The sequence below is a fragment of the Lissotriton vulgaris genome, chromosome 12 (genome assembly GCF_964263255.1).
Source record: "Lissotriton vulgaris chromosome 12, aLisVul1.2, whole genome shotgun sequence".
NCBI lineage: Eukaryota > Metazoa > Chordata > Amphibia > Caudata > Salamandridae > Lissotriton > Lissotriton vulgaris.
Genome location: NC_141700.1, coordinates 643,194,219 through 643,212,487, shown reverse-complemented (window position 1 = coordinate 643,212,487; position 18,269 = coordinate 643,194,219). Strand labels below are relative to the sequence as shown.

At 42.3% G+C, this 18,269-nt stretch overlaps 1 protein-coding gene across 2 annotated transcripts in view; it reads left to right on the top strand.

Annotated features, from left to right (window-relative positions):
• Nucleotides 1-18,269, top strand: part of CTU2 (cytosolic thiouridylase subunit 2) — a 167,402-nt gene that overhangs the window by 58,986 nt on the left and 90,147 nt on the right. For both annotated transcript variants that reach the window (XM_086945812.1, XM_086945811.1), the window contains exons 6-10: nucleotides 1,058-1,167; nucleotides 6,071-6,384; nucleotides 7,289-7,424; nucleotides 13,370-13,501; nucleotides 16,803-16,894. In XM_086945812.1, the coding sequence (XP_086801938.1) occupies nucleotides 1,058-1,167; nucleotides 6,071-6,384; nucleotides 7,289-7,424; nucleotides 13,370-13,501; nucleotides 16,803-16,894 (784 nt within the window). The remainder of the gene's footprint in view (nucleotides 1-1,057; nucleotides 1,168-6,070; nucleotides 6,385-7,288; nucleotides 7,425-13,369; nucleotides 13,502-16,802; nucleotides 16,895-18,269) is intronic.

The following is an 18,269-nucleotide window of genomic DNA, read 5'->3' as shown; positions in this document are numbered from 1 at the left end:
GTTTGTGTGATCAAGGCAGCAGGAACTGCTGAAACGTGTTACAGACAAATTAAATAACGTGCAATGAACTTTCCTTGCAGTGCGGGTATTTGGTTTTTTTATGTGAAAGCTGGTGTGGATACATACATATATGCACACACACACACACACACACATACATGCGTGTGTATATATCACTGCAGGTCTGTAATCAATTAGGATTAATGGTTAATAGGCATAATAAATGAGGACAGCTATTTTTCCTGTGGATGGTAATTGAAGGCTGTAGGTGTTTAGAGTAATTTGCAATATGAAAGACATAAACATTTTTATAGGGCTTGTACACAGCACATCTCTAGACACTGAACAACTCATTGGCTGTAGAACACTGAGCTTAGGGAGAGAGAAGGAGCGTTTTACAGTTCCTCTTAACAGTGTTATGAGGAGTTCAGATGTAACGTTACTGGGATGAAGGGCCATGTTTTAGGATATAGCATTGCTAAACTTCATCATCTTAGAATTGAGTGAGAGGGGAGAGACTAGTGACAAATAGCCTCAAGTTCCTGGTCTTTTAATAAGGTGTTTCTTACACTTGAGGTTGTTCTGGAAAGGTGGCAAAAGTGTTTTTTAGGGGTTTAGGGAAGAGACATGCGGAGAAAGAAAAGTATTGTTGTGGGGAGGGTAGTGAAAGAAGATCACATAGAAAGAAATCCGTCTCTTCTGTATTGCACCTCTCTCTAACTGTTAGTAGTTTAAGATTACAGGATGCTTAGCACCTACATTTTTTGCTCACACAAATACATGAGTGATTGGATGCTGCAGGTATGTCATCCACTAAAGCTTTGGTCTGGGTTTTACCATGTTGTCTTCAGTATCTGTCCAGTTTCACAAATAGAAAATGCAAGACGTTTTCTGGGTTACCTGCACAGGCATAGCCTGTAATGCTTCCTTTACAAAGAGTGCCTCATGCTGTAGGACAACAGCTCCTTTCAGACTCTCTCTTTTGGTGCACGTTTTCAGTACCTGATGCTTGTGCCCAGAGACCTTAACCTTTGTTCTGTGAATTGTCTGGTTTCAGAGGGAGCAGTCTGTGGTCAAAGCCAAGAAGAGCGAGCTGAGACTGCTGCTCAGATGGAATCCATTCTGAAGGCGTCTGGATTTCCATATCACATCATCCCCTTGGAGGCGGTAAGGTTGGCGACATGGCACATAGGAATTTATGTTGGAAGAATCATTAGCTGCTTTGAACAATAGTTTAATTGGCATAGCATGGTGTTATTTGTGACACAAACATCATTCTTCCTGGAATTGCTAAGAACAGACAAATAGCAGAGACCAGCAATCTTTCAGTCACTTTCTACAGTGATGAATTCTGTTCTTTCTAGTGGGTGTGAAACCGTAGAATAATAATAATAATTACTATTATAACGTATGCTGCAACCTCCACCAAACAAAAAAATAAATGTAGAGTAAGCAATGACTCTATCATTGTTGCCATATGTATTTACCATCATATTTCCACATCCTTCATAGTTACTCTGCAGAATTTATGTGTGGCATCGTACGAAGTCCAGTGCAGACTCTTCTGCTGACGGATTCTATGAGTCTGCTCAAGCACCTTGCCAGGGAACATAATGCAGAATACTTATCACCCGGCACTGCCCTACCGTGACTCTGTGTTACCCATCAATCTACATATTGATACCTCACAGCAGAAAGATAACCTTTGAGGCTTGACTCTCTAGGTCATGCAGTCTGAGAGGAGGCCATCATCCAATGGATTTAGCTTTTCTCCTCCTGCTGCACAGTAGTGTCTCAGTAGGTACATCTTATGGATAACAGACTTCTTCCACCTCTCAAGTTCAACCTTGCATATTTCATGGAGGACTTATTTTCCCTACATGTCCAAAATGGGAACATGCAAGAGGCCAGTGCACTTATACTTACTGGATGGTAATTGAAAATCCAAAAGAACTCCACCACAGCCTCCCTGCCTTCTTGGTTCATTTTTACATGATTATGACTACTTCTTGTTCATACACAACCATAACACTTAGGGCTTCTTTTTATTCTCCAGATTAGATCGCGCAGTAGCTTGGCATGCACCAACCTCAATACAAGCATAATTTTATCTTGTAGTATTATGGCTTTACTGCTATTTTGGTGGAAACTTCACATGCACACTAACATTATTCATAATTTGAAATACAGTGACAAGGTAGCCATATATTGGGAACTTAGGTCAATTTCTACCACACAAACATTTTATACTGTGCTTTAGATTGAGAACTTATTGTGAGTTGCCAGGCTAGATTGGCATGTTCCAATCCCCAAGGCTACTTTTTCTCCTACCTGCGTTCTTTTGAAATTAAACGTTACAAGTAAAGAAGTGTGATGCTACTTGAATAGGTGGCCGGCCACTAATTATTTAATCTAGCAGGGTGCCATCAGCAGGTGGTATCCACAGATGAAAAGTAAGTTCTAGACTGAGTGCAGCTCCCACTGCTTTAAAGATTGCAAATAAAAGTGTTGCTTCTTAAAAAAAAAAAAGGCTAAAAAAAAGACAGTTACTGATTGTGTGCAGGCATATGGCACTCACTGCGACACCCGCAAACAGTGAGCAGTGAAGAGAACTCTACACAACCTGCAAAACCCTATTAAATAAAAGCATATGAGTCACTTATTCAACATCACAATTGCATTTCTGGATAAATTGTGTAAACACAGATAGCTGAAGGGACAACAATTGATATCGTAAAATGTTCAGGCAGAGGGAATTTGGCAATCTAGTAGAGTTTCCATCTGAAAGAGCTGCCATTACTAAGAAGAATCATTGGCAAAGCTGCTAGGTCTCGCCTTTAATCGATTTACAAAAGGGGGTGGTGATGAACAGAGTGTCTGAATTGAGCAGACCACTCTTACCCAGTCCAAAGATCAGGGCTTGATCCATCACCGTTATTTATCTCACTGCCCCATCCCAGCTCAGAACCTGGCTATATGCAAATCAGTCTGTCCCTGGCCCAGTGCATCATGGGAACAGGGCAGACTAAACTACCAAGCCAATTCTTTACCAGAAAGGAGACAAGCTACCGGGGACCGGTTTCTGGCATTTCAGCCTCTTCGGCCCGGCTTGCTTGAATCCTGATGGAGCAGTGAGAAAGGGACTCATGTCTGAGTATACCCTGCCACACCTATAGTGGCCAAAATCGATTTACAAAAGGGGGTGGTGATGAACAGAGTGTCTGAATTGAGCAGACCACTCTTACCCAGTCCAAAGATCAGGGCTTGATCCACCACCGTTATTTATCTCACTGCCCCATCCCAGCTCAGAACCTGGCTATATGCAAATCAGTCTGCAGAGGGAATTTGGCAATCTAGTAGAGTTTCCATCTGAAAGAGCTGCCATTACTAAGAAGAATCATTGGCAAAGCTGCTAGGTCTCGCCTTTAGACCTATTGGCTTTGTCAGTGCCTTTTGGCGATACTGTGCAACATGGAAAGTGCGATGGCGGGGGCCGCATCATTTTATCAGTTAATTGAAGTACACATGCGTGATGTGCTCGTGACTACAAAATCTGAAGTGGGCTAGTAAATAAAAAAAAATGTTTAAACACTTTTTATAAAAAGATGATCGCCATGAGTGGGTGCATGGGGATAGCTACAGGGAATGGATAGCACTTTAATGGAGTGGTTAAGAAAAGAGAAAAAAGTAGCTCCCTCAAAGAGAGAAGTGGAAGGATAGAAGCCAGCCAATCGGGGAGATGGCAAAGAGGTTATGCTCTAGTCTAGGGGTTGGAAAAATAGAAGATGGAAAAGCTTGGACAAGGAAAACCAGTGGATAAGAAGCAAACCAATGATGGTCAAACAATAGTAGGCAATTGGTGGGCCGTAATTTCTTGGTAAATCCGCAATAGGTCTTTTGCAACCAGACAGCTTGCACTGTTGTGGTAGGCTTGACCTAAAAATGCAGCGATCAAAACATAAAGTGACATTTGAAAACAAATGATTAGGAACTGACCTTAATCCATGTGTTTTACAGCTCTAGTTTGCTACCACTATTCAGTAATACATCCACAATACCTGAAGGACAAGAAATGTGAATATGCTTGGTGCACTCTCTGATTCCTAGAGAAAGTAATAAAGTAATGAAAAGACTAGCTCTGACACTTCGATAGTAGAGACAACAGCATGAAAAAAGGAAGAAATCGGTAGTTTATAGTGGCATATTTTCAGAAAGTGGCAAGATGTGGAGTCAACAAGAAAGGTAGGGTTCTTCTGTGGGAAAATATAATTCTAGCATTTTATCACTAGCATGTGCTTAGCTTGGGCCTTATCTTCATTGGAGGGTTCCCTAACAGCTCTAAATCGATCTATGGCTTTCCTTCCCATATTGAATAAGATATCTTTGGAAAGAGTGAATGCATGCAGCGATATGCACCCAAAAGTACCAGATAGGACACATTACAGGTCACTTTATCTCCAGTCAAACATGATGCACGTCACACCATGGGTTCTACTGAACAGAGGATTGGGTGATGTCCCTGTTCCATTAGGGGCCATTGGGTTTCCAATGTGTATAAGGTTCTAATGCTTTATTTTGTTATTGATGCAATGTCATTTAGTTCCATCAATTTATTCCGCTGGAGCAGAAATCAACATAGAGTATTTATATATTCTTCATGATAACAAAAGAACAGAAATCAATAATATATACATCTCATTTCTTTTTCATTCTCTTTGAATTGTTTCAATGAACCCTATAGTATCAAAAAACGTACTGTGGCTGCCCTGTCTTTTTAAAAAAAAGTTTCTTCCATAGAAATGACCAATTTAAAATTCATTAAGCCAGGCTTCTGGAGATGGAACTTCCATCGGATGCCAATTCTAGACCATTAGTGCACGAGCAATCAAACTACCAAAATAGATACATATGCATACTTTTTCATATTGATTGCCGGGCCTCGTATTTACCCCTTCAAGGCCTTTCATGTATCAGGCGGTGGTCCAATGTTTGGCTTAATTATTCAAATCTAGTTTTCCAAACATGTTACAGCTCGGTGTATTTATTGAAAAGGGGGACACCACCTGCTCTAAAAAACTGAAAATATCAACTTTGCAAAGAAAAGCCCCGGTAACCGTACTCCTTCATTTATAACTTCATCCAAAATGTATGGCTCAAAAAAAGTAAATCTTCTTTATATTCATATCTTAATTGATAGTCAACAAATAGAAAAATTCCTAAACATAAGTATTCTCATTTTTCAACAGCAGTGACTCATAGATCAATATTGCATGTTACTCTAAAAATTAAAATACATATTAGACAGACAACATTCACACCAAACATATCATCTATCATACCTTTATATTCAATCGAACATCCTTCGATAGAATCATGGGACGTCTAGCAAGATAACAGTACTTGTGGGTCTTATATATAACAGCAATAATAATTTTTTATCTTCAATCAATTTTTAGTAACACAATTGTGCCTTTGTTATACAATATATTAATTTCCAGATATAATTCTAGAATGTTTAATCAATGTGGCTCATGTTCTTTATACTTTATCTAGGATCTAGACATTGCTGTTGATGTATAAAAATGAGAATATTTATGTTTAGGAATTTTTCTATTTGCCAATTGTCAATAAAGTTATGAATATAAGGATTTACTTTCCCTGAGCCATAAATGTTGGATGAAGTTATAATTAAATAAGGTTGCCGGGGTTTTTCCAGCTGTGTATTCTCATAATGTATGAATCCATCCACATACTTCCACAGGGGACCTAACACATCTGCCAGAATATTTATCACAAAATATATACAATCGGAACAGGATTTACTTTAAGTTGATATTCTGAATAATATCACATTCTGCTAAGATTATAATTCCCATGGAGCGCGAGAATACATGGATTCATTTGTTTCCATTTCTCATCTGAAAATTCAATCCCTATTCCCTCAACCTATAGTATATGAAGTTTAGAATAAGCTGTCTTCAATAATAAGAGAAATGGCTCATATAAGTCTATGTTAAATATCTCAAAAAGTGTTCAGTTTGCCAAATAATGCTTTTATTTCCAACTGCAGGCCTTTAAATTGCCTGGCTCAGTCTTACAGTGCCATACACCAGGGCACAGGAACAACTACAAGGAATGTGTGGACAGATTCATACAACACCAGCAGAACTTGCATAACACAACGAATGAAGTGATACTGACACAGGTCGAAGAGAGGCTGACCCGGCTCAGCACAGAAGACCTAGAGAGGCAAGATGTGGATTGCGAATTACCAGACTGCACAGGAAATCACCCGCTGTCCTCTTCCCACACCCAAAAGTTGATCGATCTTTTCAGCTCTGTGGCGACGTTGACCGCTAAAGAGGAACTCTTACAGACTTTGCGGTGAGCAATTTTAAATCGTTTCTCACTATTTAAGAGCATCCATTTCTTTTCCCAAATCTTACGCAAAGATTGATGTACTTTTGTTTCTCATGTGACGTCCATCTACATTATTTAGCTGTTTAGAAATCGTACTCAAGACGACATTGACTTGCTATTTAAGTATAACTACACACAAAAGCATCAATTCACTCTCCTGCAGCACTCGGATAAACTGAATTTTATCTCTCAAATGTTGAAAACATTAGGAGTTGGAAGTATGTGGAGCTTTATTTTAGGATATGCAAACTCATTGCATTGTGCGCATTGCCAATGAGGTGTGATTTGTGTTATTTTGAATCCTGTATTCATCCCACACACTTCATCAAAAAAGATGAAAATATCAATAAAGAGTAGTTTGGAGCTCGTTTTAGCCCCACTTTTAAGATAAGGAATTTTCATAATATTTTAAAGAATCCTTTTGACGCAATTTTATTCAGTTTGTGAAGGTAGTTTTTCCTTATTTCCAAGATCAACATCGGAAAGATTGTCAACCAGTCATGTAAGATATCTACATTTTAGTTCTTTGCTTTAGTTGTCTAGTGAAGCAGAGGCATGTATGCGGTGCTCTTTGTACTAGAAGTTAAAGCACTTAAGTAATGACTCAGAATGACATAGAATTTAATGGCAGACGGTGGCCCTCAAGCGGCCCATTCTGCTCATTCACTGTTTGGTCTTAGAGCAAAGGTAGCTTTTGTACCTGACCCTCAAACAGTCACTGCTAAGAATGATCATCATCCAATTGCAAGAGCAACCTTACGTATCTGCTGTATTGTGTATGCCATTTCTTAGGTGCTTCTAGTCATGATTGTTTTGTTATATCCTTTCATATATTGTCATATTATTTATATATGCCTTAATATTCCAGGACTCACCTAATCCTTCACACGGCCCGAACTCATGGATACTCCAAGGTGATGATGGGAGACAGCTGCACGCGCCTTGCCATCAAGTCCATGACCAACATCTCCCTGGGCCGTGGCGCCTTTCTTGCCACAGACACTGTAAGACTTGTAGGCTATGGTGGGGGATGGGGAGAAATGAATGTGGAGGTGTTGCTGACTATTGATCACATATCTCTTAAGAACTTGGATCCATTTTGGCTTACATTTCTTTTAGATCATACCCACTCTTGCCAGTGTGCCTTCCACTCTCTGACCTGTATCCCCATTCTTACCCATTTGTTACTTGTGCCCAACAAACATTGCAAATTTCTATTTTGCTCTGCATGTCCACCTACCACTTACTTCTGTGCCTATGTAGCTTCTTGTTGTGTGCCTCTCATCTGTCTCTCCATGCTTGCATCATTCTGCATCTGTCTACTCTGTATTTGACTATGAATTCTACCATTGAGACTCCCTTGTAGCCATGCGCAATGTGCCTCTGTTATCATCTTACTTTATGCCCCATGTACACACCTAATCCATGCCTAAGCACCTGTACCTGCACTGTCACACCCTTGCAGGGGATGATGGAACACAAGGTCAACAGTCTGATTCTGTTAGGGGCCTTTTCTGGTCATACGTTCCTCCTGATTAATTCTCAAACCTCCACAAGTGTATATTGATCTGCAGGTAGAAGATTTATTATCCACCAACCTTTATTTTCACATAGCAGTTCTGATACATATCATTTGATGTTATTTCTCCATGCACAGCTGTGTTGCTATATCATTTCCTTCCAAATTATTTACCGATGATTTTACATGAAAGATGCCTTGCAAATTGGCAAATAGGGTTGTGGTTGGTTGGGTTTCTCTTTCAGATCTCCTTCCCTGGTGTACCCATCCTAATTCAACCGCCCCCCCATCCATCAGGCCACTCTGTTCCTCTGCTCATATCACTGTCAGAGACAGAACTGCTGGGAGATGGGCTGTTGTTGGGGGTACTGTTCTGGAGAATCCTTCCCGCTTACCGCACCATCTGCACAAAATACAAACCAAAGTCACGGGCCTTTTAATGAATCTGCAGCGTCAAGGTGACCGCACTGGCCACACAATTCATTAAAGATGGAAGCGTAGTGGTGAACTGCAAAAAGCAGACCGCGCAGTTCCTGGTTGGCAGTCTAATATTGCTGTTCCCGACTTTAGGCAATGATGTGGCTCACTTCATGTCCCCCCCCCTCTCTGCAGCTAAGCTCAATTAAGCCAATTTGAGCAGCTGGTTTGGAAGAGGATGGGCAAGTAGTGCAAAGAGGCCTCAAATGAAAGAAAACCATAAAGGCCGCTCAAAACATGGCTGAAAAGAGATGTCTGAGCGCGAGCTACTCAAATGATTTTGGAAACTATCGGTAGCTTGCAATCGACCGGTTGAAGACCCCTGATTTAGGGTATTTCTTCCATGAAAAGTTTATTCCAGCAATGTGCTCTGCTTCTGTTGTGGCAGACATGTTACTGAACGTAGGGTAGCAGATGCCACAAGAAGTGTCTTAGATTGTTAGGGGTTGCTGTATTACATGCCTTTTATTGTTATGTTGGAGATGCAAGTGGTTTTTATTCAGTCTTTAATGCCCCGTCATGTTCGGTGGTAGTGAATACTCCTGACTTGTCAACCCAGAGATAAGATGCACATAATTTCTCAGGTCTCAAATACACTTTCCGGTTCACCATTTAGAAAATGCTCAGTTCCACCTTAGATATAATATGTATAAATGATTTTACTTTACTCGTGCCTAAACACCCTAGTAGGTCTCGGGGAGGGGAAGGTTGCATGTAGGGTTGATCCAGATGAAAGATGTAGAAGGGCTGAGAATTACTGAGGCTTGTATGCCCAGTGCTATCCATCCAGATGTATGTGCAGAGGTTGTTGAGTGTTACATGTGCCAAAATATCCCAGATATATACCCCAGATATGCAATTTCCATAGTACCTTAGCAACAGTGTGGTCTAAATAACCCCCGATACGTCCACCAATGTAAAGAGTTGGCTGAAATTTATGTGGATATAAACTCCCTAGTAAAATCAATTCAGAGATGACTCAAAATCAGTCAGGTCATTTTACCTCCGTCAGACCCCCTAGATCAGTGGTACCCAAACTTTTTTGACCTGTGGCTCCCTTGACCTAATCGGCAGTTGGCCGTGGCTCCCCACCATTTTTTTAACGGTGGGTGGGTGGGTGGGGGTATGTACTTCCTGTTGTCTTCCTTAAAGTAATTGGGACGCAATGAAGGTATTATAATGGTTAGAATGCTTGAATTATTAATCTCATCTTTCACTTCACTCATCTATCCATCCTTTTGTCCATCTACCCCCTTTCACTCATCCTTACATCCACCCTTTCACTCATCCATCCATTCACCATTTCACTTATCAACTCATCCATCCACCCATTCACTTGCCCATCATCTACCCTTTCATCCATCCATCCATCCATCCTTTCACACACCCATCCACCAATTTACTCGCCCATCAGCTGCCCTCTCACTCATCATCCACCCTTTCACACACCCATCCACCCTTTTACCCATCCACCCACCCACCCATACATCAATCTATTTACCTCTTCTCTCATCCATACTTCCACTCATCCATCCATCCTTTCTTTCATTATCTATCCATTCCCCCTTTCATTCACCCATTCATCCTTTCAGTAATCCATCCAGCCATTCAGACATTCCTTCACTTATTTACTCACCCACCTTTTCACATTATGAGCTGAGCCTTTGTCTGCAGAGTTGCAGGCAGAAGAGGCCTATCCAGAACGAACTACAGCAAGGGGTGGGGTGATGGAGAGTTCACTATGCCCCTGCACATAGGCAGACTGAAAACGTAGAAGTCATGAGTCACACATGATGCACAGTGCCAGGATGTGAGGTGACTGTAACATGGTTTTGTTTCCAGGGCTTTAAGTGGTGTAAAAAAACTGGGGGGTCTCTTCAATTGGATGTAATTAAGAGCGTAGTTTAAAACACCTAGGCTAAAAATCTGCGCTTAGCATAGTGTTGCGCCCGACTCGTATTACGTTATTTCTGTCATTGCATCCAGGTATATAATACAGCAAGTATCATTACACCAACAAGAAGCCAGGACTATTGGCTTTGTCAATGGTTGCTAGTTCCTTAAAATAAAAAAACAGCAACCATGTCTTTGTTAAATATAATATTGAAAATACTTCAGTTCTAAAATGACGAGACAGAGAAAGAACGATAACCCGTTCTTTTTAACTTGTTTTACAGGCTTCTTTAAATGAAGTGTTCTCTAACGTTGCAGCTTGGGCGTTTTAATTTTTATGTACCAGAATTCCCTTCTGTACACTGAGGCAGGAGGAGGCTGCCACATGCTTTAACACCCCAGACTGCACCATTGTCATTCTGTATGTGGCATTCAGCGGCATACAGAATGACAATGGGCATGAGGGGCTGCTCTTGTGCTCTAGGAGGAGTGCGAAGCGCTCCATCAGCGGGGGTGAGGCCTCTCACAGGGGAGCAGCGCTGCTCCCTGTGATGGCCAAAATTACAGACAAAAGGCGTACGGACGGTCCGTGAAATTTACGGACAGTTGGTCACCATAGACTGTGCGCGGCGCCCCTGGAACCTCATTACGGCACACCGGGGTGCCGCAGCGCACAGTTTGGGAACCACTGCCCTAGATGGTTATACATGGAGCAAATGCCCCACTTGGTCCACCCAGACTTGAGGTACACAGATAGATCAGAATTTGTGCTACTGTTTATGATTGCCGATGCTAGCACCACTTCCTGTATGATGCTTTACCCCCTGGTACATGGAGAGAAAGGTGGGAGGCATGAACTGAGTTTTTGTGGCACGTTGGGTGGCTACACGGTTGGTCCTGGTGGTGGTGTCTGTGTTGTTGAGACCGTTCCAGGCTGCATGTGCAGGTTAGAAAAAGTGGAGTGGTGCATCTTGTGGCTTATCAAGCGTGTATAGTTTGGTCATGAGGCTTAGAAAGGTCGTTCTTCATTGTTGGGTGTTGCTCACTGCCTGACGTAGCGGTTGGGCACTGTTACCCGTTGTTATAACTTCAACTACACTTACAGTAACAGTTATGTGCATAGGACTAGGACAGAAGGGAAGACTGCAGTGATGTAGAACAACTTAACAACCTTCTAGTCCCTTCAGTGAAGAGGAGGTAAGAGGATGGCAGACTAGTAGCTAGGTAGTACACAATACAGGAGTTTACGAGGCATAAATCTGTGAGATAAGACACTGAAACTTTATTTAATTTGTATATATCAGGCTTGCTGATAATTTTATTTATTTAACACTTATATGGCGCAACGAATCATCCCCAGGGGGATTCCTCGGCGCCTTGGCATGACATTGGCAGGAACCACGACCAACACAAACCCCTAAAACAACCAAGTTTTTAAGCTTTTCTTGAAGTGTCCCAGAGAGGTACAGCGGCGTAATTGTACAAAAGATAAGTTCCTCAACCCTAACTAAAGGTTCACATTCTTGCTGGCAAGTGCAAGATACCTGTGGCTACTGCAAGAGCGAATTCTGAAAAACAAAGTTTGGCGGTGTGATGGGCTCAGCACATTGAACTCCAGAAGAGGAGATCAACGAGACACAAAAATAGCTAGTCCTGATTTGGCAGGCCAGAGTGCTGGCCTGTGTACTCCTTCCCATAAAGTATCTCCCCAGTCGTTTCGGGTTACTTGCCGCGCCAGTCTCTCTGACAGCACAGTGAGATCTTCCAGAAACTATCTTTCTGACAGCTGTAGGTCCCTAACTCGGTCTGCATTAATGAAAGTTCACCAGATTCCAACAAAACATTAGAATCCATACGATTGACACATGCTCCATACGAAAAGTAGTGCATGCCTTTCTTATCACCTAAACATTATTATTAAACCGTAACCAAGAAAAAGCATGCATCTGGATGCTAAGCAGCAAAGAAAGAGGAAGTGCTTTTTCTTGGACACTGGTTCAGCAAGGACATAGAATTCATAGCAGCACCCCTAATTTATATTCTTCCATCCTTATTAAAGAGTCATAAAATTACATTAAAATCAGTATTTAGCAGGCTGCATGTTACCACTATATATTAAACCCTGGTAAGTGTAGCACAGGTGATGATGGGTATATGAGAGGTTGTATAACCAATTGTATAGATAGTGCTTGCCAGGTTAGAGAGCTCCACATCTGTCTTACACTCAACATGTTCAGTGCTGCCTAGAGTAGTGTTTAATGAAACATTTTGGCTGCTTTATAATAAATATTTAGTTCTAAAATATTTGTTTCATCGTGTTAAGAAGGGCAGTTTCCTTGGTAGAGTAATGACATTTCGATGATGATCAGTTTTAAAATTAAAAAGTATTGAGAGTCCATCCATGTGATGGTGTTGTGGTGATAGATCAAAAAAACACCATTATTAATCAAGTTGGAGGGAGTAGGGTCCTGTTGCTATTTTTTTATGTCATGGATTTTAGTATACATTGTTTACATGCATTGATGTGGTGTGTATCTTTGTCTTTTATTGATTGTTCTATATATATTGTGATAGCTTTAACTAATTACCAATAAACTAAGAGCTAAAATGATTAGGCCTAAAAGCCCCAGTCTACGAAAAGCCCCAGTCTCCCTCACCCTGACAAAATGCAGGGGTGGCTGCGTTTTGTACAGCCTGTGCTCTGCCTACGAGAGATTGCTTTCATCTGTAAGCTTCAATTACCTGTTCTTTGCCATTGCTGTTGAGATATCACAGCAAGTGAAACACTCTGCCAGGCATCCATTTAAACTGCATTCCACAGACCTGATCCACAACAGAGCCAATCTAGTGCTAGAGCCTACAAGGCTGGTTTGTCCAGCAACCACCAAACTGGATTTAATAGCACCAGCCATTCACAGCATATAAAAGGCTACCTACAACACCAAGTACGACACAAAAACAAGTTTTTATAGATAAATCCCTTGATAATTTAAAAATGGGGATATATTCTGTGGTAAGACCATGGCATCCAATCTCACTCCTTCCTTTTTTTGATTGCAGGGTTTTTCGGATGAGCGTCATGGGGATGTGGTGGTGGTGCGTCCCATGAGGGACTACTCACTGAAGGAGATCTCCTACTACAACCACATGTTTGATGTGCAGAGTATCTTTATCCCAAGTCTGGACACCAAGGTGAGAACGAACAGTTAAACCTTCAACCAAAGTCTTTCGCATACACCTGTGTAGATGTATGTCTGCCTGTTATTGGTGTATGTATGTAGTTTTTTGACTGGAGCTTCAGTTGCTGCTAGCCTGGAGAACCTGCTTGATCGCTTATTCCACAGTCTGTGAATTTGGACAAAGTGGTGCGTAGTAATGGTATGTTTGGAACTTGTCCGTGTTAAAAGTTGGGCAGTATAACATCCCATTTTGCAGTTCGTCACAGGCTCATTGCTTGTTGAAGGGAGCAGGCTTTTTGTTTATTGGCCTTTTCAGAATGTGTGAGACTATCTTTTTTTTCTTCTTGAATTTGTAATGCTGTTCCTGTTTCCCATTTCTCATTTAGAACTTTATTTATTTATTTTTGAAATTTTTATTGCGCAAACAATTACCCTGGGGTGTCTCGGCGCATGTGTGAACTAGCAGGACCGCAATAATAGAGTTCACTGGTCAAACAGCCATGTCTTTACGAGCCTCCGGAAGCTCATCAGGTTGGGGGCATTTTTGATATTTAGTGGAAGAAGGTTCCAAAGTTTTGGTGCAGCCACTAAGAAGCGATGATCTCTCCAAGTTGCCGTTCTAGTGCGAGGTACAGGTAGAAGGCAAGTGTTATCAGATCTCAGCAGTCTTTTGGGGGTGTACAGCTGGAGTGCCTCAGTCAAGAATTTAGGTCCTATGCCATGCACTGCCTTGTAGGCAATGCAGAGGGCCTTGAACTTAATACGGCTCTCTACTCTGAGCCAATGAAGCTGGCGAATAGCAAGGGTAGTAGGCTGGCGGCGAGGAATGTTTAAGAGAATTCTGGCAGCCGCGTTCTGTACAGACTGTAGCTTTGATAGCACAAGTTTCTGGGTGTTGAGGAAGAGGGCATTTCCATAATCGATTTTGGAGAATACCAGAGTGGTAACTAGGGTCTTCCCAGCAGAGGTGGGGAGATAAGGCAGCAATTTCTTTATTTTCTTTAGAGTGAAGAAAGCAGAGGAGACAACCTTGTTGACATGAAGGTTGAAAGTCAGTTTGCTGTCAAAGATGACTCCCAAGTTCCTCGCTTTTACCACTGGGACGGGTGGAGAGCCCAGTTGGTTGGGCCACCAGATGGAGGACCATTCTGGGGCAAGGTTGCCAAAGGTCATAACCTCGGTTTTATCCGAGTTAAGCCTTAGACATCCACATACTGACAGCAAGCATGGCCTCCTGAAAATTGGCTGCCACTGCTGTGCCGTTCTTGTGGATCGCCAGCACCAGTTGGGTATCGTCTGCGTAGGAAGTTAATCGCACCCCATAGGCCTTTATTACCCTCGCTAAGTCCGCTACGTAGATGTTAAATAATGTGGGACTTAGCGAGGAGCCTTGTGGTACTCCACATGGTAGTGCAGAGACGGGAGAGTAGAAATTACCCAACTTGACTGTCTGGGTACGGTCGGCCAGGAAGGATGAAATGAGGTCTCTAGCCAAACCGTCTATCCCCAGAGCTGTGACACGGTCGACCAAAATAGCATGGTCGACCGTGTCAAATGCTGCGGACAGATCCAGAAGAATTAGGATGGCCGCTCCTCCCTGATCCATGATGGTTCTAATTTCATCAGAGGCTTTTATTAGAGCGGTCTCCGTCCCGTGTCCCTTCCTAAAGCCAAACTGCGTTTCGTCTAAGAGTTGGTCAGTGTCGACGTACTCTGAGAGCTGTATATTCATCAGAGCTTCGCAGATTTTGGCCAGGAAGGGGAGACAGGCAATGGGTCTATAGCTGACCAAGGCAGAGGGATCCAGGGAGGGCTTCTTCAAAAGAGGCTTAATCACTGCCTTCTTCCACGGGGCTGGATAACAGCCGGTTTGGAAGGCAGTGTTGCAGATTTCCATAAGTGGGTGAGAAATAACCTCACTTAAATTAGCCATCACTGAGGGGGGACATGGGTCCAAAGGGGATCCAGACTTGGTGATGGAAATAAGTCTGCTAATTTGGTCTTCTGAGGTGTCAGCAAATGAAGAGAGAGGGTCATGGTTAATATGGGGAGTTTCCTTACTGCTGACAGTGGATCTGGCCCCTGCATCTCCACCAAAGGATGCATAGATATCTGCCACTTTGATAGTAAAGAAAGTGGACAGTGCGTTACAGAACAGTTGGGAGGGTTCTACTCCAGAACCCGACGGAGGTGTAGATAGGGAATTGACCACTAAAAACATACAAGATACAAGATTCTGACACACAAGAGGTAGACCCCAGCTGCAGAGTAAAACGTGACAGAGGCATCTCACTAGTAGGGTGCAGACAAAGCAAAAGCATGCAATGGACAAAAGATGGACTTGTAAACATGAGAGAAACAGGCCAGCACGAGTGAGGAAAGACTGATCGTAAGCACTAAACAGAAGCACAAGACAGAGGCAGAAACACAAGACTTCAGGCGGGTAGATAGGCAAGATGAACAGACATTCAATCATGGAAGCTGATGACTGCTTTGACAATGGTGCTGTCTGGTGTGTCAAAGTGGGCTGCAATCTAACTCAATTACAGTGTCAACCCCAACCATAGGAATGGAATGATGAATGAGACTAGGGTAACTACTGAGCTGTGAATGGCAGAGCTCGAAGGATCATACAGCTGAACCTTAACTCTGCAGCAGCTCCTGTTGCTAAGTTTGGGTTGGTTTCTGTGATTGCAGTACTCATTTGTCAACCGGTGATGAGGAATCATTAAGAGATGTCTGGCCCCAGCAGCATTTACATAGTTGAGCCGAAACCGCTTTGGTAATTTAAGAGTCCATGAAAGCCAGTGAATTTTCATAGTGTTAGTGTACTCCTCTTAACTTCATTTCAGTTGATTAATCAGATATGACGGCAGTGGTCTAGTACCGAAGTTCTGGTTTGTGAAAATGGAAGCACTGGGATTCTATAGAGACTTGCAGCACTAACCATGCTATGAGAGAACGGTTAAATGAATATCCTCTTTGTCCAGTTTGCATATTTTTCCCAAAAAATGGGAAGTGCTTTACAATATCGGATTTTTTAATCCATGGTGGATCCTGCTTGGAATCGATGGCACCATTTGGACATCATTTACAAATATAGGGGAGGGAGAGCAGACAATGATTTCCTGTTTAACATGCGATAGAGGGCGTTTATATACCAATACTTACTGTTTGCTGCACCTTTTAAATCCACAGAGGAGCTTTCAGCATCTTTTCGTACATGGTCTGAGGGCTGAGCGTTTCAGACTGGTTCTGTTGCTTTCCCATTAGCAGGTTTTAATTGTGGTTTTCTTTCTCTATGTCCTTCCCAGGCTTCTGCCAAGGCAAGCGTACACCGACTGACTGAGGATTTCATGACCAACCTTCAGGCAGACTTCCCATCCACCGTGAGCACCGTGTACAGGTAACGCAAGACCTTGACACTTCACAGCATGAGACAACTTTATTAGCTGGTGACTTCAGTACAGTTCACACACGTTGGGCATTCAGGATATAATACAGTATTTTAGGTTACCAAGAACTTGGATCTGGGGAGCAAAAGGTATTTTTTCAGTAAAAGAACATCCTAAGTACATCCTACCACAACGTTCAACCAACTTTCGTTCATGCTTTATTTACAGTTTAATTAGTGACCTTGACATAGGCAGTTTGCAGTTTTCCTTGTAGTCATACTGATATGTGAGATCAATGAGATTTATACTCTGGATGACTGTGTCCTTGCACATTTATGTGGTCATAATTGATTTTAAAAAATCAGAATGTTGGCCAGTTTCTTCGTAAGAAAGAAAACTAAACACTTTGTTTGCCTCATATCTAGTGAGGCAATCGCTGGATGAAATCTCATCTTAACATTTTTTATTAAAGAGAACATATCCAGCATTGGGAACAGGCCATGTCAAAAGTGCATGATCTTTTTATTACTTCACACAGTATTCCAGTCCCTTCTTCCCAGTTATAACAAATGACTGATGTATTGAGAGCAAGATCTATCCATTGGCATGTCCATGAAAGGGATAATTGGTTACAACAGAATAAGAAAAAATCCGGAAGGTTCGTCGTCTACTCACATCCGAGGCAATCACCCAGGTCGTGATCTCAACTGTCCTGTCCCATCTGGACTACGCGAATGCCATCTATCTAGGTCTTCCCAACTACCTATCTAAACGCCTCCAGATGGTGCAGAACTACGCCGCGAGGCTAATTCTGAATCAACTGAGGCGGCAGGCAGCTACTCCCCTACTCAGGAAACTGCACTGGCTTCCAGTCACCCAGCGCTGTGCATTCAAAATTGGCTGTATGATATTTAAATCCCTGCACTCTAAAAGCCCTAAATTCATTGACCAACTAATCATCAGATACATCCCTCCTTGAAACCTACGCTCACTCCATCAGAGCCTCTTGCTGACGCCCCCCTCCAAACTTAAGCGCGCTGGAGGCCGTAGGTTCGCAACACTTGCCCCCTGCCTATGGAACACCTTTCCTCTGGAGATTCGGAACTGTCTAGACCTTCTCTCTTTTCGGAAAGCCTTGAAGACCTGGCTCTTCAGACAAGCACTTCAACAATTCTCCACCCTTCATCCACGTTTATGTTACTGTTGACCACAGCGCCAGGAAACCAATCGGTGACAGTGCGCTTAACAAATATCTTAATAACATAACATAACAAGAGCAGTCTCAAACGGAAACTGTGCAAGTAAAGTGGTGACCGAGTTCGACTACAAGCATTTATCTCTAAGAAAGGAAAAAGTCAATTGTTGAGCAATGATTGTCCTGAAGTA